Below are 23,341 nucleotides of genomic sequence, written 5' to 3' on the forward strand. Positions count from 1 at the left end.
ACATGCTCAAATAAAGAGCATGAGAAACTCAGAAGTGCAGAAAATAAGTCTTCAGTGTTTGCCTGAAGCTGAGCAAAAGTGGTGCAAAATAAAGCAGAGAAGTAAAGGAAAGCCATTAGTCGGACGTGTGTGTACATTCGAGCGGTCTATAAATTGCACTGCAGTGAGGGGTGAGTGAAGAAAGGCAAAGGAAAGCAGGCTGAAATGCAGTGATTGAACAGCAAAGCTCCAATTCTCTTTGATTACTTTGAGCTTTAGCCCGGAAAGATGGACGGTCGATTCAGCCGTGCCAGTCAGGGTTTATGAACATCTTGAAAAATAACTGTTTTGAAACAGTTTCTGCGTGATCCAGATTATAAAACAGTGTTGGGGATTTATTCTATATCATTGCTAAATGTGAACTAGCAATGTGGGGTGCACACACTGAACAAAATATGGCAAATGCATTAATAAATAGCCTATTTTAAAGGTACCATGTGGCGTTTTTGAGCACTAGTAGTGCTACAGAGCAATGTTGTTAAGAGTGGGTCCTTGTATTGTTAGTGTTTTTCACACATGCACAATGACGGTTGTGATGCAATACACAGTCCTGCCAAAGTTATTGTAAGTTCCATATGCCAACACATCAAACAAAGCCCACAGCACAACATAATGCCTCAGCGATGGTGAGTGATGCTACAATGAACACAACTGAGAGCTGGAAACATGACTTGCTAAATGTTGTACTCGTCTCAAATCCTTTCAGCCGCGTTGGCAGAAACCCAGGTCACCACACTGTAATGTGTGTAAATCTAAAGCATGAGTCACTGTGAGGAAAAAAAAAAAGCAAAAAGCTGTGTGACTGAGTGGGCTGCTGAGGTGTTTGTTTATGCTGGCGTGGCTCCATGACGTTGTTTACTGCTATTGTTGTGAGTCTACGATCGGATTCTAATTCATTTGGATTGAGATCAGAATCATTCTTGGCAGTAAAATTGGGGTTTAGTGGCATTTTATCTTTATCTTTTTTCCATCTTCAATGTCTTTAAGTGAAAGCTGAATCATTGCTTTGTGAGCTGCATGACCAATCAACAGCAAAACTAACAGAACCATAGGAAGAGATCCCACTCACACACTCGGACACACAATGGGATACCGTGATGGCTGCTCCCAACCAGCCATGTTTTCCTCTTCAGTACACCTCGCTGCACATGGCGGAGCAGAGCACACATGGGGCACATTAACCTCTCTCCATCACACACACACACACACACATCCATACAGTTCTCCTCAGGGGAAACACCAGCTGGGGCATGCAGAGTATGGAGTTACCATGTCAACGGCATCTATAGGTGTGGCACTGCTGAGTCGACAGTCTGGGGGAGTGGGGTGCGAGTACGCGTGCCCGTCTTGTTTCATGTGCAGTGGTGTGGCATCTGGTGTTTATTGTGGATAATGGTTTTGTTTTAATGGACATCTATCCGTCCCCTCATTACTGCAGTCTTTCCATTCTACAAACAGACATCTGCAGTCAAGCAGATTTTACTACCCCTCTCTCTCTCTCTCTCTCTCTCTCTCTCTCTCTCTCTCTCTCTCTCTCTCTCTCTACACACTTCTATGCAGTAGTTGTGCAAAGTGTAGGTGTTTCTAAAAGCTGTTGGCATAGTATAGCCTATGTCGCCTGGAAAAAATATCAGCATTGTACTTTTCTGCAAACCACGGATACGTTGAATGTTGATGTCTTTGCTTTCAGGCAGAGCAAATCACAGAGTACGAGTGACGCACAGAGCAAAGGACGCAGCGTATCGAGCGACCGTTATTTAAAGTTACGTGGCATAACAACGCGTATAAGAAGCAATAAAGTGCACTAGCACAGGGTGGAAGGAGTGGTGGGTAGGTCAAACAAACACAGAACTTTCACTCAGGAAACTGCCTCTTGTGTCCCTTGTGAAACCAAAAGTAAATGATGACAGTCTGAATCTAAACGAGAAAATGTGTTTCTAAGGCCTTTAAGCTGACCCGCTCAGTTAAGACCCGGCTCCTCAGTCATCTACTGCCCTCTAGCCTCACCCTCATTGGGTGAGCTTGTGCAAATAGAAATGTGCATGTGTTACATTGTGTATGCAATTAGACCAACGCAATGTGTGTCGCTACATTGCTGTGTCATTAGCAGAAGTATTAAACTAATTGTAATTGAATTAGGTTTAGGAAAGCTATCTAATTTCACCCAGAGAAACGTCTAATTGAATCTGTCTAATCTCTAGTCGGTATCTGTGTGGTGCTCTGGGTGACATCAACGCTGCAATCGGTCTTAACAAGTTATCAGCACCGTCTCTAGTTTTAATTGTGTCTTACAGTGTGTGTGCATTTGTGGGGAAAAGGCTAGTTTGTGTCTGTGCGGACGCTTTGGGGAAATGGATGTTTACTTCCCCTCACTCTTCTGAGTGTGTGTGTGTGTGTGTGTGTGTGTGTGAGAAACAGAGAAAGCTTGGGTCAGGAGGCGAGGGAGGGACGTGCAGTTAGGAGTCACACTTAACAGTCAAACATCATTAAAATCTTCTCTGCCTCCCGTGTGTGTGCGCATCACAAAGTCATATGTATTTATATCTGTGTGCGTATGTGTTTCTCCGTCTGTTTGCGTTTGTGGGGATGTAAAAGTTTTGTTTTTTTTCTCTTCTGTGATATGTTATGTTTTCTCTGTTTTCTCTCTCATTGTCGCCGACAGCGCTGTCATTAAAACTCACCCAGAAAAGAAACAATTCAATTCACAGGAGTGACAGTATTGCGGATACAAACATGATAAAGATATAATAATAACAAATCAAACAAACACACAGACACATCGAGGGAGGACATTCAGCCCCTTTACGTAGCTGATTGTCGGCATATATCTATTGGCAAGATGACACGAGCACACACACACACACACACACACTCTCAGTAATGGTCTTTTTATCAAAGCGCTGATAGATGTTGCTCAGCAGGTTGATTAGAGAGCGGGAGGAAAATGGAGAGAGGGAATGCTCCAGTAAATCTTTGAGCCACAAACAAAAAGCATCAAAAGAAGTGAATCACAGAGGAGGAGGAATTAAAATATGAATGGTCGAGTCAGACACAGAGAGAGAAGAGATGTTTGGTTCATAGACAAGAGGGCCGATACTTGTATAGATGTATTAAAGGACATTTCTTACAACTTGTGTTTTATTTTCATAGCTGCTGCCCTCAATCATACCAACATAATTGATGATGGAGACAACGGGAGGTGGTAGCTTTATAACTGTGTTCGGTGGATAAAGTATCAGAAACGGTCAGACATGTTTTCATGTGTTTTGTACACATCCACAGTTCAACTATATGACTTGTAACCAGTGAAGGGAGATTTAAGGGCTGTTGCCCGAGCTGACCTAATAGGCTGAGATGTACCAGAAGCTGTGGCTCACACAGTGCTGCGCTGCAAAGGATGATTCTAACAGACGTTTTTGGGTGCATTCGCTTTCATTGTTACTTCCACATGCCATTGGTTGGGAGGGACATGACTCCCCCCCCCCCTCTCTCTTTTCAAACAGTCATCTTACTGTCCAGCCGCCATAATCCAGATGAGAGGAGTTGATAAAAATGTTGATATGCTCATCAAGGTCACTTTCTGTTGTCAGAGCAATTAAGCTTCATGAGCAGACAAGGGTTAATTGAGGACTTTCTTTTCCCCGGGGCAGTGTCTCTCAGGCTACATAGCAGGCAGGCATCTGTCCTGTCCTCTGATTCATGGAGGTTGAACCTGCAGAGGACTAGAGATGCTATAAATACCTCCGAGTCCTTGGCACAATTTTGAGTAAAGAATCTGATCTATATCTTTTTGTTGCAGTCAATATTTTCCCAAAAGAGATGTTATATTTGTCAGTCAACGATAAGGCAGTAAAGGACAGTGCTCATTGTGGGATCAGGTATCATAAGGTACAGGCTTTCCATCAATAATAATGTCGGAAAACAAAATGTAGGAATTTTCATTTTCTAAAATGATGCGTTTGTCACTGTCATCTCTACAAATTGAGGTAATAGAGAGAACAGGGTTGAGGGAAGGGAGGAGATAACCTAGGAAAAGAGAAAAAGACATCATCTCACGGAGAAAGTGTATATGTAGAGAAGATTGAGAGTCGTTTTGAGAAAGAGAGAGGAGCCCCGCAGTGAAGAGCCACACTGTGCTTCCTGCAGTCTCAGTGGGAGTGGAGCTGTATGTCATATCCTGTCCATCAGCTGTCACTCAATCTAGGGAGTCTCTTCTCTGACACCATACTGACTGACAGCTCACACCACTCCTATATATATCTATATATATATATATAGATATATATCTCTGTCTCTCTTTCTGTAGGGTGTCTCAAGGGTCAAAGCCCCGTGTGTGTTTGTGCGTGTGTTTGTAGGACACACTCATTCCTAACGACAGTAGAAGGTCATGGTCATCAGTCTCATACTCTCTGCCTGTCTCTCCACCAGTCGTCTCAAGCTCTCCGTCTGAGGCCGGTTCTCTGATACTTGTCTGATCACATGAGACATCAGCGCTGTCATTTTTATCTGTGTGTTTTTGGAATGCCTGGTACGGCCCATGTGTGACAAGTGCTTGTGCACAAGAAACAGAGTGGATTCAATACTGCAAAATATATATATACTGTATATAAATAGCCTTTCATCTCGCGGTCTGTGACGACACTGATGTTACTTACAGTCGAAGCTTTGATTCTCATCTCAAACTGGGTTAGCCCCAACAGGTTCTGGATCTAATTTCCCTCCATTTCCATACACAAACAAAATCGTAAGTTTCTTTCACGTGAAACTGTGTGTTGTGTTTGGAGCATGTGCTCCACAAGCAGACAGTCTAATCGATGAAAGAAGCCTAATTACTTGCAGTATTTTCACCTTAGAGAAGGGTTCTTCCAGAAAGTGAAACATCTAATACATATAATGTGTGTCATCTGATCCCACTGCTGCATCAATTAGGCTGATATTAGGGCTGTTATTACACCCGTTATCTTGCATGTCGCGCTGGATGATTTCGTTCATGAATTGTTATTTACAAAAATGTTGCAACGGACACATTTCAAAAAGGGATTCATTATTTATTAATCGGCGTTCTCCATCGTGGTTGAGTCTCCCTTGTAAGATGCATACAAAAATGCCAGGGTAATAGGTCAGGGACATTGACAACTATTCAGGCTTGTTATACTGCAGTGGCTCAGGTCGACTTCGGACTGAACCCACTGTTGAGCTTTCTTTATTGCATCATTGCAAAAGTAGTTTCATTAGCTCTGATTCAATGCCATTCCCACCTTGCTAAGAAAAAAATACAGGGTAAATATAAAAGGTCTAATGTTACCAGCGCTCCCTTTTAATGCTCGTATCATTTTACATGTGCATTGAAGACTATTATACCCGTGTGAACCAGTGTGAACGTAACAGTGGAAATCAGGCCGGAGGGCACAGAGGGATTATAACATGGAGAGGGGTGATATTGGTCACGTACATACACATTAACTCCTATAGTGTGTGTGTGTGTGTGTGTGTGTGTGTGTAATAGGAGATAGGAGGATTCTGGGGTCTTTATGCGATAATCCTGGTCTCCATCTCTCCAAAAGAGGGGATACATAGAATTAAAGGGGGCGAGAGGAGGAGAAAGAGAAAGCCGATCAAGGGATCGCAGGGCTCTGACCTTTGTGTGTGTGTGTGTGTGTGTGTGTGTGTGTGTGTGTGTGTGTGTGTGCGCGTGCGTGCGTGCGTGCGTGCGTGCGTGCGTGCGTGCGCGCGCGCACGACCAGGAGTTGCCCCGACCCCTCTACCCCCAAATCACCCAAATCCAGCCCCCCCCCTTACTGTCACCACCACTCCCACTCGGGCGTTACCATGACAACGGGGTTAGAGGCTAGCCCAGGAGCAGAAACAGAAAGAAGATGCATTCTGACATGAGCTGAGATCTAAGTGCTGCAGTCTGTTTAGAAGGCATGCCTCTCCTTTGTGGGTGCGTCTTCTGTTGGAATGTGTTCCTCTCTTTTCCCCCCCCCCTTTGCATCCATGCTGGTAAATGAGACTTTTATTTTCTCCCCTGCAGGTTTTTATACTTGTCAGCAATTATCTTCCATTTCATTTCTCATTCGTGCCCTCACTCCTGGAGTTGTTTGTTTTTAGTCACATCCCTATAAATTGCTCACGGTACTCGTCTTTGTGCTCCTTCCACAAGAATTAGCAAACAAACTAGTTCAACCACAAACGGCAACATGCTGATTTGTGCCAGAGTGAACACTCTACCTCCCACTGTGTCGTGCATTGTAAATACCTGTGGCTGTGTATTTGTGACTCCACAGTGAACCAAACCACAGTAATGAGATGGTTTTAGTTGAATCTTGCTGTGATGACTATTCAGATTGTTTGTTGAATCAAATATAATGCTCACTTTATTTGAGAACTGCAAACCCTGCATACTGGCACCGAAAACAGAGAATACAGCAAGAATGCAAAATGGACAAAGAGATAAACATATAAAATAACCAATTTTTTGTGGAACAGACAACCGAACAAAACCACGAGCCGCAGTACACACACACACACACACACACAAACGTGCTAAAAAAAAAAGGCGTGTGCGTGCATAATATATGTATAAATATGTGCATACATTTAGAATTTCTCCCCATTATCATCCCTTTCATTTATTTTCCTTTTAAGTCCATGTTTTTTTTCTCACTGATCTTGAGTGATAGCAGTGTCAATTTTCACTCGGGGAGGGTGTGTTGAAGTCATCCAAGGAAACCGTCTAATTGGCTCACTGTGAGGAAAAGAGGCTCAAGTGCATGTTGGTGTAAATTAGGCGATGTATCACACTGTGCATTTATCTATAACTCCATATTCACACACGCCCCTAACCCCTATAGCCTATTCCCTGACTCACCCCCATCCATTCAATGTATACAGTACACCCGCTGTTAAAATGAAAGTCTCGAAGCCAGTCTTTATATTAACAGTGCTCTTATTCTTGCTCACCAAAAATAGAGCTCCATCCTTTGATAGTGCCCCCCATGTGGAACACACACGTATGCAACTACGCCTACATGGATGAATGGACACCCATACACATCCTGCATGCACACGCACACGCACACACACACACCAATCACTTTTCCTCTCTTCGCCCCCCCAGGGGGAACAAAAGTCCTGCATCAGCTCCTAAACTGCCTAAAATCTCATCTGCTAATGGGCTACCTGTCTTCCTGCGTACAGTATCTGCCTCTCTGTCTACATTAATGAGTTTTGTGTCTGTCTGTCATTCTGCCTTCCTGAATGTCTGATGTCTTGTCTTTATGCTTTCTGGTTGTTTTGTCTGTCTGTCTCTGACATGTCTGCTTCTGTGCCTCTTGGTTCATAAATGTGTTGATCTGACATGCTGTGCTACCCTGTATCTATGCTGTCAGCATCCTCTGTCATGCTTATACTCGATATATACACAAACCTAGTAATCAAACACAATCATGTGCTTGTTTGCTTGATGTCTATGAAAAGTAGTAGCAGATGCAGTTACAGTAGTAATACCAGAAGTGCTGTATTACTACTAACAACATAAACTATAGAAATGACTGACTATACTGTACGTTGTAGTTAGCGGTAGTATAGTAGCTAATAGTAGGAGTATTTGTACCAAAATTGACATAGTATTAAGAGTGGTTCTAGTGGTAAAAGTAGCAGTTGAAGTCGTACAAGTATTTGTTATTAGAAGTAAAAGAAGCAGGCTATACATTGTAGCGGTAGGGTGAGAAGAATTGCTGATGGTAGTACTTGAACTTGTAATTGTGGCAGTATTGAATCCTATGAGTATTGGTAGTAATCATCATTCTGCAGTATCCGAATAACCATTAATATTAGTAGCAGTAGTAGTATAGTACACAGTCAGTAGAGTTACTGCTACTACATGATGAAAGATGGAAGACTCTTCTTGACACACCTACAAGCAAACGAACACAATATGTTGATATGGCAACCAAGGACTAAGTGTAGTGGGGCTATAAGAGTTGCATTGAACCCGGTCATTGTAATTAGAATAGTAGTATCATACCGGTCTTTGTAGATGTCTCACATTGGACGTATTCCCTTTGTGTCGTCCCCTTTTCTCACCAGTCAGCACATTTCTCCTGAATATAATTGTATTCTTTATTCTCACCTTGTCTGTGCTCTCACATCTATACGTCATATCTGTCGCCCCCCCCCCCTCTCTCTTTTTAAGAGGAGTGTGTGTCTGCTATTGCAGCACAAAATAATACATATTGATATTACCATGGGATAGATTTAGATTAATGGCTACCAGTGTGTGTGTGTGTGTATGTGTTTGTGCGTGTGTGTTGGAAGCGTACTTTCTATTTCCCTCGTATAGAATACAATAAAGTTGATGTTTTCTTTGTGTCCTTGTCAAATCACTTTTTCTTCACCGCTTCTGTATTGTCAATTCATTTTTCTCCCCTCTTTCAATGTGTCCCCCCTGATGTCAGCCTATTCCATGAACCGAATCATAAATAGAGCCCCTCTGACATTTCAATTTTCCCCATAACCCTTCACATATATATATGCATGCGCGCGCGCGGGCACACACACACACACACACACACACACACACACACCAAGTTCATTGTTGAGCATCAGTTCAGTGGCAGGCCTCGCCTGGGTTTCCAGGGAGACAAGGAAAAGCAATAACGGCACACTTGACCCCTCTGCACCTTTATTGGCCTCTTCACGCATACACACACGTACACTCACACACCTCAAATCTAGCGGTATTCCTCCATCGTCCCCTGAGGATTGGAGAAGAAAGGATGGAGAGGAGCAGGGAGAGGAGGAAGTTAATAATTTCATCCTGCAGTGACCTGGAGACGATAGGATCGATTGTTTGGCTCTTTTAGTCTCCTCATGACACACACACTCATGCGGGAACACACTCCACACACAAATCGTCAAGAGTGTCCAATCGTCGCTCACACCCTCTTACGATGTCTTTGCCTCTGTGTCACACACATTCGGCAAAAGTCTTAACAACTTCCTGAAACTTTATGATTTTGAGCGGAGAGAGGAAGATGAACGGACTGCAGGAGGGAAAAGAGTGTGCAGGAGGAAAACATTGAGCCTAAGAGAGAGCGAGAGGGAGGGAGAGATTGAAGGAAGATATTAGGAGGAACGACAGGGTAGCCGTAGCGACAAGGCTGTGTACTGTTTATTTTGGTCCCAGTCTCATATCTCCTCATATAGTCAGAGTTGAAATGATTTCCTTTCGCTGTTTATTCCTGTGTGGATTTCTATCCGTTTGGTTTTGAGGTTGTTTGTGTGAGTTTTTTGTTTGCGTGTCCCCTGTTTGCCTCATCTAAGATCATCTCTCTGAACCCAATCCTTCCACAATCATCGGTTGATATGGTGTCATGTTACATCAAGGTCCCAGTGTGGGATTTCATGTTTCTTTCCATACCCACTCAAATAGTTCCTGAGTAGATCATATGCAATCTTCAAATGTTTTATTGTAATGCATTCATTCATTTATTTATACATCTATTGTGCACAGTTTGTTTGTGAATTCAAACAATGCTGGTGTCAATATCACGTAAGAAGCTCAAATGCGTTACATTATCGCATACACGCGTAGCTTGAAGATTAGTTGTATTTAAATAATCATGAAAGTATTCAGTGGAATTTATTTTCATGTTTAACAACCCAGATTTCACCCCTGTGACGTTTTTTTCGTGCAAACAGAAAGATGAAGCTTTGAAATCTGAAATCTGATCCGTTTGTTTGTGTGTAATGATGCCAAATACACAGACACACACAGCAATGTGTATCTGGCATTATTATAAGCCATCCTGAGTGACCACACTCTAAAGCTAAAGCTAGGTCTCCACTGTACATGAGAACAATAAGAGTGTACTCATGACAATTTCTGCCTCTTAGTAATCAGGTCAGGGTCGATTGGATTGTCTCGTGTGTGTGTGTGTGTGTGTGTGTGTGTGTGTGAGAGAGAGAGAGAGAGAGAGGGGGAGGGAGAGAGAGTGCTTGTGTGGAAGGCAGTACACAGTGTTGCTTCCCTGCTGTGTTGCCTTCTGTAACACAGGTGTTTTTCTCTGAATGTCCGTGTGTATTTGTGTCAACGACGCTCTGCTGTATCTAAAAACCGTACACCCGTATTGCAATATTGTAGCTGATCTATATTTATTTTTGTATTGTAAATTCCAAATGATGTAGGTATGAATATTTATTTTCTACAAGTCCCTCTTGAAAAATGAGATCCTAATCTCCTATGGGATGTACCTGAATAAATAAGTTGTCTATAGACTGATCGGTGGTCATTTACACATGAATCCACTGAAGGGTCCCTTGTGTAAACTGACTCCCACTGATGTCGCGTTGTCCTCTTGTGTTTGTTCCACGCAGTTCTCCAAGGAGAAGTACCTGCTGGAATCTCCTCCTGAGAAACTTCGTAAGGAGCTGGAGGAGGAGCTGAAACTGAGTGCTGCTGACATCAGGAGCCATGGCTGGTACCATGGACACATACCCAGAGAGGTAACCACACGCTGAAGTACACTGTGGAAACTGTACGCATGCACAGCAGAGAACATGGAATTAGTCTTTACACTGGGAGTCCTGAATGGATGTTTGAGAACAGATGGGAACACAGATATTACATCCAAGGCAATAAACCGTTGAGGCAATGCCCTTCCTGTGCACATTATGGCCCAGCACATGAGTAGCCTACACACATGCAGGCAGCCCCATATATCTATATATATATCTATATATATCTATCTATATATATATATATATATATCTATATCTATATATCTATATATATCGATATCTATATATATCTATATCTATATAGATCTATATCGATATATATCGATATATAGCTTTTTGAAGCTATACAATTAATTGGAAAAGTGATCTACAGATAAAAAATAACCGTTAGTTGCAATGTGTTTCCACTATATGGCTAAACTTTCATACTAAATAACCAAATAACAATAAACTTAATTAGTCACTAGTCTGTTAAACTTCATGTCACACTCTCTTAGTCCCTGTGGCAGTGAAGTAGATCATGAATGAAGATGTATTTGTTTTTATTTCCCACATTTCATGATGTATTTCAAAAAGACATGAGATAAAAGTACAAACACAATAGTATTTATGTGTGGGTTGATGTGCCTGTCAACCAATATTATTAGTTGAGTGATTACTTGGCCAAAGTCTCTGGCATTGAAAGCACAGTTTAAATGCTTTACACCCAGAATGACACCGATTACTGAATCCCATCATCTGTCACAGCTCAGTAAAAATTGCTTTAGCGTTCAGAAGGAGGGGAAACTCCTGCCAAACAGACAGCTGTGTGTGTCGCCGATGTACGCTGTTGAGTGTCACAGCTGGTGACTGAGACACAGATACACACAACAGACCTGCACCCACCCACACACAGAAATGCACACGCACACACATGGCAAGCACATGTGGAGGGTACTCGTTCATAGACGCAGCCTCTCTCTCGATCAACCTCTGCTCTGGGTCTCACTCTCACACACACACACACACACATAAACACAGACCCAGATTCAAATCAGCCATCTGTGAGTCTTTCCTCTTTTAATTTACATAAAATATTCATTTATTCATGGTTTGCTCCAGTGGAAACTTGGGGAAACCCCTGAGCCCTCTGGGTACCAAAACAATACTTGGAGATTAGACTTCACACACGTGGCTGGTGCTGTACATCCAGTCCATCCTTCCTGTTCCTTTTCTTCCTTCTCGTTCTTCTTCCTTTTAAAGTGAAGACTTCTTGTAGTGCACAAGGCATTAAGTGTATGCACCAATGTGGCTTTCCTTTTTATATATTTTTTATATATTTTGTTTCAAACCGACAGTGTAAAACATGATGTATTGTTGAATGCAGTGAGTTATCAGATTTAAAAAAGCGACTAAAACTCTCCACAACAGAATTATGTTTAGTTATGGTAGAGATAAAAGGATCCTGTGCTTGGTTGGAGCTTTTGATCTTTGTATATACTGCCTCCTGCTGGTCTCTCAAGCACTGTTTACCTTGTGCTGCGCTGCATTGCATATTTCATACATCCTTGTTTCCTGTGTAGAGTAATATGAACGTGTCACACCTTCAGCCTTCCTCATTCGTCTCTATGCACGTAATTTGAAAGGGAACACCACTCAGTTTGAAATATGTTTCTCTTTTCCTACATGACTACGACAACGTCAATATTTGCGATCTCCTCTCACTGACGCCAGAGACACATTGCAGTGTTTGGTATCAGCAAGATATACAGCCTGAAGCTGCTACATTTGACATGAATGGGAGCTTGCTTTTTCAGGGGTTGCATGTTTTGTCAATACATTGAAAATAACTTTCATTTACATTTCTACAATATTGCTATCCTCAGAAAATCACTCCAGCCATTGTCGCTGGTATTTCATCCATCATTGCCGATTCAAACTGTGCATAGCAAAGACATTTTTGGCAGGAAGAGAGATAGTTGTGTTTGTTCAGAGGAACAGCAGTCCTAAGGCATTGTTATAAATAATCATGATTTTATAAATTCAATTATTCAACAATCGTGCCAGAAACAAAATATTCACACACATGCTGTGGCTCAGTGAGCCAAGTTAGCTTCCAGCTTTTTAAGATTGGAGCCGGTGTTGTTTTTACTAACTTTCAATCATATACATGTTTTTTTTTTCTCTGTCTAGGTGTCAGAGACTCTGGTTGTACGTAATGGGGATTTCCTCGTGCGTGACTCTCTGACCAGCGTGGGTGACTACGTACTGACCTGTCGATGGGACAATGAGGTGCTGCACTTCAAGATCAGCAAAGTCCTGGTCAAATCCAATGAGACCAAGGTGTGTATTAAATATTTTATTGGCTGTCTGTTTCAGCACTCATCATTTCTTAACAACTAGATGCCTTTTACCTCATGTTCTGTAGGTAGAAAAGACAATGGAGATGAATCTAGTGTTGGTGTCTGTTTATTTAATGCCAAAATATCAAATAATCAAACCGTCATCAACATTGCATGTTTTTTCTTTTAACTTTAAGTACGTACTGCAGCTGCCCTGACAAAGTACCTTCCGTTGAATGCAGAATGCATACAATTGAGACATACTGCTTCGTCATAACATTGTGCCTTGAACATTGAATGCTCTGTCATCGGTCACTGAGGGTTCAGTCAATGAGCTGTCGTCAGTCTGTGGTCTCTCGGCGGCTCTGTCGATCTTCATCTGTGCAGAGGATTGTGGGTCAGAATAGCCACAAAAGCATGCTGGCTTGCATACTGCAAAATGCGACCAGATTCAGTAGGACATCTTGGTATTGTTGACATAGTGTGCATTGGGACATACTAAACCTTTTACTGGCATCTTAAATAGTATGGCCGTAGAAGTATTTGAACGCACAGTCCCCTCTGGTTGGAAGCAGCAACTAATAACATTAACGGTGGCTCTGTTCCATTAAGGTGTTTCAGCCTGTGCTTTGCTGGTGAGTCAGCATGCACAGTCATTAATAATGCTATTAGTCACAGTCACACCTGTGTTTGACCTATCAAAATGTTTACTGAGGTATTCAGTCTTGACTAGTCTTACTGGCCTTTATAGATATGACAGTGTTGCTGCATGAACTCCTCCGCGTGTTCCACCCATCATACCGAAATGTAATGACTTTTTTAGGGTTATTATTTACACCTGTGTTTGGCAACTCAAGATGTATCCCGCATTTGACGAGGCCTACTTTCTCTCGTTGCCCGTAATGATGGAAGTCGTTACAGGCTAATTTGGTGCAGGTGTGCCACGTTGACCTGTTGTTCCAACTCTTGCTTCTCTGTCTGCCTCTCAATTCCCACCCTGCCCACTGATTTATGTTTCATTTAGATACTCCTGCAGTGTGTAAACTGGTCTTAAGCACTGTAGAAATAGGCTCCCTTCCCGGAGTGGTACAAGAGAAAATACCAAAATCGTAACAAATCAAACAAACAAAGCTGCCATATTAAATTCTACCATCTCTTCCTCCTCAGGTGCAGTATGTGTTGGAGTCCGACAGCTTTGACTCGGTCCAGGAGCTTGTGCGGTTTTACATTGGCCAGCGCAAGCCGGTCTCCCAGTCCAGCGGTGTCCACATCTACTGTCCGGTGAGCAGGACGCTCCCTCTGCGCTACCTGGAGGCCACCTTCGCTCTGGCCTGCAGCAAGCAAAGCTCCGCCTACTCACCATCCAGTCAGAGGGGAGCGTACATCAAGAGACGGAGCGTCACCATGACTGATGGGCTGACGACGGAGAAGATGATACCTCACAGGTGAGCCGCGGGTGGTTGCGTTTTTTTTAGTGGCAGAGATGCAACAACTAAGCAGGCAATTATAAAACCCTGGCAGTTCTTTTTTGCAGTCTTCATGATATTTCATTCTTGCTTTATGTTACATACATGATCAGTGACTCAGACAGTCCCAGTCCAGTTAAGACACCAGTGGCACCACCAGAACCAGAGCCGGAACCTGTGCCCAGCTGCAGGTTGTCTGAGTGTGTATGTGTTGACACTAGTGTTGTGTTTGAGCACCAAACTAGTGCACTTCCCTCACACGTTCCTCAATTCCCCTCACTTCCCAAACACCGTTAGCACCTCCCCTAGTGACGAGCATCAAGTCCTCTTCGTGTCCCCAGAGTGAAGTTGCAAAATGACTTGTTCACTTGGCCACTTCTGCACTAGGATCGTTCAAGTCTCAAACAGAACAAGGCTTTTTGAAACTTGAATCTACAAAGGAGCAGAGAAATATGTTTGTACAGTGTGTGCACAGTAGAAGTACACGTTAGCCTCATTGGGAGTAGGGAAAGGAGTTGAGCAAGCTTTTAAAGAATGGAACAAAACCAATGCTAATGACTCACTGGGCTCCAGAAGGCAAAGATGTGTGTACAAATATTTGTGCATGATTGTTGAAAATATTTTCCAGAGTTAATGCACTCAAAAAAGTGATAATGCACCTTAACCTTACATTAGTTAAATATTCAAATTTTGCAGTTAATCTCTTCTAAAGAAGCCACACTGCTGCATTCTCTGCTCCTGCTTTAAGGTCCTAAAATGATTTTAATTCCTGAATAACACATGAGTGTGTCATGAAGTAGAATAATGCACCAGCTAAAGTGTCTCCCACTTCTCTCACCCTAAATCTGTATCGACACCATTCCTCTCATCTGGAACTGATAATTGTGACCCCCCTGATCTGCACTGCTGTGTGAGGTTCCCTTTAGTGCCGTGACGGATGTTAAATCCATACCCAAAGATTTTAAAACTTCTAAAAATGCTGTGTTTGCAGCCCGTCGACAATCCACCACCATAAAGACGCGATGCGGAACTGTGCGATGAGCATGGACCAGATTCAGGAGTATCGCTGCACCTTGTCACCTGTTGGGGAAACCCCACTGTCTCCTGCATATAGTGCTAGTAAGTGCCAGAGACACACAGATACATAAATAAAAGCTCTCTCACTCACATTCACAAACAAAGTCTCCATGAGAGGTAGTGAGACTCTTCTCTCTTTCTTCAGTCACCAGGCAGAGAGCCCACTCAAGTGGGAGGGCCCTGGCTGTCGTCCCGCCCTCCCCCCAGATGCGTCGTTCCAGCGACCCTCAGCTCAGCCCTTCAGCCAGTAGCAACCCTCCAGAGCATCCCGTGCATACCTCTCACTTGGCGCACTGCACGCCCGCCCATCATCCCGGCTACCAATCGCATTCCTCAGAAACGGCAGGGAGCTACTGTGACCTCAAACCTTGCCCCGCTGGGCCCCCTAAACCCCCGAATAAGAGCTACGTGGAGCGATTGCGAGTGGAAGAAGGGAGGGAGGACGGAGCGAGGGTGGAAGGAGAGGAGGGGATGTTCAGCGCCCCACAGGTGGAGACAGCGTCCTCGTTCAGGCCATCCAGGTACACGTACAAACACACACAGCATTAGGCTTCCAAACTCGCACCTTAGGGTGTTTCCAAAGAATACCCAACCTCTCTCTTAATTTGATTTGAAGTACTTTATCAAAGGGATTTACAACACAAAGGCAGGAGTTAAGTGAGGGAGTGAGTGAGTCTTGGCACTATTTCTCACTTTGACAATAGATGGGAAGTAGAATACAAAGAAATTGGCTGATAGGGTGTTCAAACTGTCCAAAACATACTTTCAAATACATTGTGGGTGGCTCAATAAGCTCAATATGCAAAACGGTACATTTATAATGTTGCTAAAAAAGGACACAACAGCTTACTATTTTATATGCACTATACTTTACTATAACGGTGGGAGTCACTTCTGCATGAATCGTTCTTGTTTTATTCTTCTCTTTGAGAGAAAAGTGACACTGATGGAGAACATTTGAATTACAGTGATCAAGTTTCGTTGTCAAGTTGCTAAGGCTAAACGTACACACAGTTAGAGCTCATCACTACAGCAGGATTCATTTAAGTTGGTTTGTTCAAGGGTTAGCGTACCTGCTGACATTTTGTCATTGAGGGCAAAAATAGTGGAGTACAGCTATGAGTGAGCAGAGACTGGGAAAAAAATACTTGAGTGAACAGCAAATAGTCCTGTGGGAAATAGCCTGAGGTCAGACTTTGTGCTGTGGTCAGAGACACTGTGTTTTATTGGGCTTACGGTGCCAAGGGAGGACACGGTAGATGAGGCTCGTCACAGGAAAATGGTCGGGTACACTGAGTCGGCGGCAGCGATGGAGCAGGCAGCAGCTTTGGACACATAAGGGTCCCCTGTGAAATGTTGGCGCATGGGGATTATTGTCAGCGTTGTTGACACTAGTGGGGAAATTGGTAGTAAAGGCAATTTATGATTGAGGCACCAGTGTGTGCCTGTGACCGGCACAATGTCACTACTGTTTGATGTAGTGTTCAGTGTCGTTTGGTTTAAAATATATACTGTGTATTTGGTTTGGCTTGCTGATGTATTAGTCCAGTTTGTTGATGTCTAGAGGCCTTACATATCCATGGCAGAGGGTTGGATGGCTACTATTTGTTAGTAACTTGGTTCTTATTGCTACATGATCAACTTAAAGTCATAACTCTTCTTTGAACCAGACCACTGGATGAGCCTGCCAGGTTTAAAAAAAACATTATGTTGATCTTAACAACACTCTTGTCTTGCAGATACGAGTCTTGCCTTATGCCAGCTGAGAATAAGCCTCTGGAGATGTCGGTGCTGAAGAAAGTCAAAGAGCTGCTGGCTGAGGTGGATGCAAGGACCGCGGCTAAACACATCACCATGGCGGACTGCACGGTATGCACAAACACGCATGCATATAAATGTATGCAGTTCACATGCACGCACACAGGCTTACACATGCATACAAAAGCCCGCATTCACACATGCTGACTTTCATACTCGCATACAGCCAATGCACAAACAGCAAATGTCTTTCTTTTTTTTAAACTCTTGGACAGGTGGCGAGAATATTAGGTGTAACCTCAGAGATGCAAAGGATGATGGGAGTGTCCTCGGGGTTGGAGTTACTGACACTACCGCATGGACACCAGCTAAGACTTGACCTACTGGAGAGGTACAAACACGCTTTGCTTTCCCACTGTCTTCCTTTATACATCACTCACTAACTCCTTCATTAATTCCTCTATTGATTAGCTGTACTCTTCTGTTCTTACCCTCCATCTCCTCTCTTCTCTTTCCTCTTCTCGTCTTGTAACATACTACTGTCTGCCACAATGTGAATTTCCAGAGTGGCTTTCAAAATGACTCGACACCCGTTGCTTCCCTATCAGCAGCAGTAATTAACTTTTATTAACTCATTTTATTCAATAGCACGCTCTTCTTTTTCTCAGGTTCTACACCATGTCTATCATGATGGCAGTGGACCTGCTGGGCTGCACGGGAAGCACAGAGGAGAGGGCGGCACTGCTCCACAAGACCATCCAATTGGCAGCAGAGTTGAAAAGCAACCTGGGCAACATGTTTGGCTTTGCTGCAGTGATGAGAGCCCTTGAGCTGCCACAGGTAAGAGATATAAAGACAGATAAAAGTCACCATCGTTCACCTTCAAAGGTTTGCATTAAAACATTTTCTTGTTGTGTCATTCGTGGCCACAGATTTCCCGCCTGGAGCAGACGTGGGTGACTTTACGCCAGAGACACACAGAGGGCGCTATTCTATATGAGAAGAAGCTAAAACCTTTCATGAAGAATATGAACGATGGCAAAGGTGAGACCCTAGTTTAAATGGTTGGTATGCGTTTGCTTTTTTCATTGTGCAAAAGTGTGTATTTATTTACAACTCTCAACTGAAAACTCTCCTGTGATCACAGAGTCAAATGCCGTCGCCAACACTTCCTTCCCCCACATCATCCCCGTCCTGTCCTTACTGGAGCGGGGCATGGCGGTCGGGGAGGCCCTGGAGCCCTGGGAGAGTGCAGAGGTGGGAGTAGATGTGGTCATGTACCACTTAGAGGCAGCGCGTACCATCGCACATCACGGGGCGATCTACAGAACCAACACTGAGACCAAAATGCAGGGTAAGGCCAAGGGCAGTCTCTGGAAGTGTGACCTGAGACAGCATCTGCGTTGTTTTAGCCATGTATGGCAATGTCGGTCTGTTGGTCGGTGGCATGTTGGCTCCCAGGCGATGAATCCTAATTATTTTAGTGATACAATGTAGACATTATACCTGCTAGCAACAGCATGTTAGCATTGTCATTGTGACCATGTTGGCATGCTGATGTTAGTATTTAACTCAAAGTGCTCAAGTGCTTAAGTTCAGCGTCAAAGAAGTGCCAGCATGGCTTTATTAAAAGTATATTTTCTCTTCAGCCCTTTACTCCTAATACTCTTTGGTTTACGCTCATTAATAGTCAACATTATTTCATCCACACAGACCTCAAGAAATGATGAAAAGAAACCATTTTCTCCGGCATTGTGTTACATCTCATGTTGTTGACGCATTGCTGTTAATGAGTGTGTTCAGTTTCACTGATTTGATGTAATGATTATGTGTGGTTACTATGTTAACTGTATTGACCCCTAACACCTCCCCAATGATGCTCAGTTTGAGGCCATTACTGCATTATTGAACAGTGTGTCAATAGATATCTGCTCACATCTCAGCTTCCTGTTATATCTCGCTATCGATCAGCCTGACCTCAGTCTGCTCCCCTCATCAATATTTCTATGAGCCGAAGTTAAGACGCTTACGTCATACAGTTGTCAAAACGGGTTCAGCTCAAGATGTTTTTGTTTCCGAAGCTATTTTTAGTTCATCTAAAGGGTAATTCATTAATTTAATTGAGCATGTCGGCATGGATATTCATTGTTTACCCTGGGAGCCGTATGTGTGACAGAATAATGTTTCGGCCTCATCTCATCAACAAGTGGAACTGGCTCCAGATGTCATCCCTTGATCTGGAGTGGGCACGAGATAATAAGTGGTCATATATATGGGAAACAATTGCTGATAAAGGTCACGTGATGTGGTTGAAAAAGTAGTTAGTGAACCTTAAAGTTGAGATTATTTTGTCACACAGAATGATGATGGATTTAGATTTTCAGCACAATTTTGTTCATTGCTATCTACATCGAAATAGTTTTTCTTTCAATTAATTTACTTACATTCCAAGATGCATTTGGAATTTTTCTTATTTTCAGTTACAATTTTTTTGTTCGTTTTTGTTACAGTATTCTTGATATGCTTATATTCTGTCACATTTTGAGTGCTTTTAATAACAATGTCAGAATATTTTTTCCCAGATGTATTTTTATCTATTATAAATGGAAGAACAGATACTAAAGTAGTGGTCGAAAAAATCTGCTGCATAATCTTGATTTTTCATCAACTTTTTTAGTTGTCTGTTGATGATTATTACAAACAAAATGTCATCCACAAATAGTAACTCATAAACTCCTCTCCTCTCCAGGATTCCAGGAGCGAGCGGAAATACACGAGATCTTCCAGACAGAGTTTCAGATGCGTCTCCTGTGGGGCAGCCGTGGCTCTGAGGGCAGCCAATCGGAGCGCTACGAGAAGTTCGACAAGGTTCTCACCGCTCTCTCGCACAAGCTAGAGCCTCCTGTGCGCCAAAGCGAGCTATAGCACCTGCCCCACCAACCGACATCTCCAAAACACCCCCCATCTGCACACACCACTCATTGTGCTATGGTCTAGTTTTGCATCGTAAAGGATGATGTGGAAGAGCCCAGCGAGAACACTGAGGGGGTGAATGAAGAAGAAGCGGCAGCTAACAGAGCATGTGCAGTGAGCAAAACAGAAAAGAGGGCCTCACTTATAACACGTGTTGCACTCAATGTTCACTTCTCTTTCTGTGCCTCCCTGTGGACTTCCTCAAGCTGAAGAAGATGGGGGAGGAGGGTGACCCGCTCCTCTGCATGGTACAAACAGTGACATGTGTACGGTGCCTCCCGAGGGCCAGACAGAGCTGCAGAGTTTGGCTTTGCTCCAATAAAACACTCTTGTTTCAAACAACTGCTGTCACACACTGTAGCAGGAATGCTAACAATAACTTGCATAGCTCATATAAAGATGTGTTGTCTCTGTGAGTGAGAGTGTGTCTGTGCGCCTGCGTATGTTTGTTTACATTCCTTCATTTTTGTATGTCATTACTGTTTCATGTATTTAAGTCTTATTTATTTGTTACGATCAAAGGATATTTGAACATCATGGACGTTGCTTCACCAAATTCATGAGAATCTGCCAGAGCTTATTCTGAGGGAACCATATTCATAAAACCTTATTAATTATGTATCAAGATGTCCCATTGAATCCCATTAAAAATGTATCGGGCATGCATTAATAAATGTGTCAGAAATGAAACATTTGCAGAAGTAATGCAGCAACTTCAATATGAGGGCTTTGCGAGTTGTTAATGTTAAGAGGACAGAGCAACTTCCCTCTGTTGTAGCTGTTTGACTAATACATTTGATATTGTGTTTCTTGTACACATTTAGCTCAAAGCGGCACTAAGACAGAGGAAAAATGGGATGTATACTCATTTAGTTCAAGCAATGTTTCACTTATTAAAACATATGTTTCTGTTTAAGTTGCAGAAATAATTGAAATGGTTGATGCATGCAGCCACAAATGTTATACAAAGTAGAATGTTGCTCTAAACTACTAATTCAAATATAACAATGTGTCAAACTTGTGAAATATGCAGATGATAATAACCGTGACGATCTTTCAGGTTTGTAAAATATCCAAATTGATACCAAACTGACTTTTTCCAGTTTGAAAACCAATGAAGGATAAAAGAGGTTCCCAAACTGAGGCAAATAAGGACACATGGACCACAGCCCTGCTGCAGGGAATGTCTTTTGGTTGTACATTTTGAGTTTGTGTTTCAGCAATAGAGCTAATCCTTTTATTGCTATGGGATGTTGTTGTGGATGACTGTTGAGTGTTAAATCATTCCTGTATTATCAGCATGTGGGCCTGAGAGGGCTGGAGCCGACATCTCAGAGCTATTCAATCATTTCATCCAAGGGCTGAGACCCCTGAGGTACAGACACCCATTCACAAAATTCACCTTTTTTGCCCCCCACATCAACTTAAAACATATATCATTTGCTCTCTCTGATGATATGAACCAAAGTCATATCAGATATCAATCAATCAGAAATACTATTACTAAAAAATACCCTTCTGCCCGATAGTTGCATATCAGAGATTCTTTGCTGGGTGTTTGATTGTCCTGCTTTCTAGTCTGAGCCTGTATCAGATCTTGAGGTGAGGAGCCATGTGCCAGTTCCCACTGTGGTCCAACAGGGGGCGTTCTTTAGTTATCAAAACACTGAATCATTAATTGTAATACAATATAACAGGACGGCCTATATACAAAATAACACATGTATTGTGTGTTTTGAGACCAATGTTTGATACCAATAATATTAGATATGAAATCTACAGGTTTGGGTTTGATATCTGATAACGCAGATGATGAAAAGGTGATGATAGATGCGATATGTTTTTATTTGTCCTCTGTTGAATGCTGTACAGGAATGCTCTGACCACGTGTGGATACTCCTGTTTTTTTTATAACAGGATTGCGTGAGATGAACATGAAAAGCAAAAAGACGAGAAATGTTTCAGGACTGATCTCACGATTTTTTTTTTTTACGAACTGTATAAAGCAATTCACTGTTTTTCAAATAAAATAATTGCTTGTGTGAAAGAGTTTAGTTTTATTCAGAAAAAAATCCCTAAATCAAATCGTTTTACTGGTATTGTTTTGTCTGGTTATCCTATATATTTCTCATAATCATCAAATCCCATGAAAAGACCTAAACCAACAATGAAATGATGCCTTTAAAGTCTGATACAGCTTATTTCTCTGTGACTTAGACCTCAATTATTGTCCAAAAACTATAAGAAACGCATCAATGAGCTACACTGTTGCACCTGATGGCATGAACATATTTACGTATGAAAGCCCAGGGAAGTTGGAATGTATTGAGGGACTGACAAAAAACATTTGATTTGGTCTTTTTATGAGATTTGTTGACAATAATTATTAGAAAACTAAAATAATAAGAAAAAATAAGAAATATAGAGATAATATTTAAACTATAAAAACACAAAGGGTTTCTCTCTATATATATTATTGTTGTGGTAGAAAAGACACCACCACTGAATTCCAATTAAGATACTTAGCAACAACTAGGTTAGAATTGATGGTATAAAAGGTTTTGGCTTTGCTTGCAATACACATAAGTAACCAATAGGAGGCCCCATATCACTATCAAACCCAAGCTGACCCTTCTCTTACACACAGTTATCCCTAGTTATGAACATCCTGGTTCCTGGTCCAGTTCAGGTGGCTGGGTCCTCCTCAGGTAGACGACAACATCTTTGTTAGTCCACTAGTTTCTTGGATCCTGCACCCTCCTGGGCACTTTAACTCCTCTGTTAATGTTCAAACGCATTTAAATCTGCAATGTATCTCATGTTTAACTGAAAATGCACCGCATGAAGCGAGCATGTGTGATGTGCAAAGCATCACACATTGTTTTGCAGACAGACCCATGGTGGTGGCAGTGGGAGGGAGACAAAGACGGATGGACTGTGCGAGTGTGTGTGTGTGTGTGTGTGTGTATCCATGCACGTGTGAGCGTGTGTCTGTATGTGTGCACACATTTGTTTTTGTCTCAACGTGTGCTTTTTGTAAACGTGTGTGTGTGTGTGTGTGCCACAACACAGATGTTGCAGGAAAACTGCTGCTGCTCTTGCTGCTTACTCCCTCCATGAAGGAGGCAGTAGTGCGGCCTGGCAGCTGCTATACGGGGGGGGGGGGGGGGGGGGGGGGGGGGG

General features: G+C 42.6%; 1 protein-coding gene across 3 annotated transcripts in view; it reads left to right on the top strand.

The window, feature by feature from the left end:
* sh2d3ca (SH2 domain containing 3Ca) overlaps nt 1-22,205 on the top strand; it is a 46,478-nt gene extending 24,273 nt beyond the window's left edge. For 2 of the 3 annotated variants that reach the window (XM_031855518.1, XM_031855521.1), the window contains 12 exons: nt 10,420-10,548; nt 12,736-12,885; nt 14,052-14,329; nt 14,464-14,541; nt 15,342-15,469; nt 15,573-15,948; nt 17,167-17,296; nt 17,461-17,576; nt 17,854-18,025; nt 18,118-18,229; nt 18,333-18,539; nt 19,935-22,205. In XM_031855518.1, coding sequence (XP_031711378.1) covers nt 10,420-10,548; nt 12,736-12,885; nt 14,052-14,329; nt 14,464-14,541; nt 15,342-15,469; nt 15,573-15,948; nt 17,167-17,296; nt 17,461-17,576; nt 17,854-18,025; nt 18,118-18,229; nt 18,333-18,539; nt 19,935-20,110 — 2,052 coding nt within the window. In that variant the 3' untranslated portion in view covers nt 20,111-22,205. The remainder of the gene's footprint in view (nt 1-10,419; nt 10,549-12,735; nt 12,886-14,051; nt 14,330-14,463; nt 14,542-15,341; nt 15,470-15,572; nt 15,949-17,166; nt 17,297-17,460; nt 17,577-17,853; nt 18,026-18,117; nt 18,230-18,332; nt 18,540-19,934) is intronic. The other variant, XM_031855520.1, reaches the window with a different exon arrangement.
* The last annotated feature ends 1,136 nt before the right edge of the window (nt 22,206-23,341 follow it).

The sequence above is a fragment of the Anarrhichthys ocellatus genome, unplaced genomic scaffold (assembly GCF_004355925.1).
Source record: "Anarrhichthys ocellatus isolate YVR2014 unplaced genomic scaffold, GSC_Weel_1.0 scaffold16, whole genome shotgun sequence".
Classification (NCBI taxonomy): domain Eukaryota; kingdom Metazoa; phylum Chordata; class Actinopteri; order Perciformes; family Anarhichadidae; genus Anarrhichthys; species Anarrhichthys ocellatus.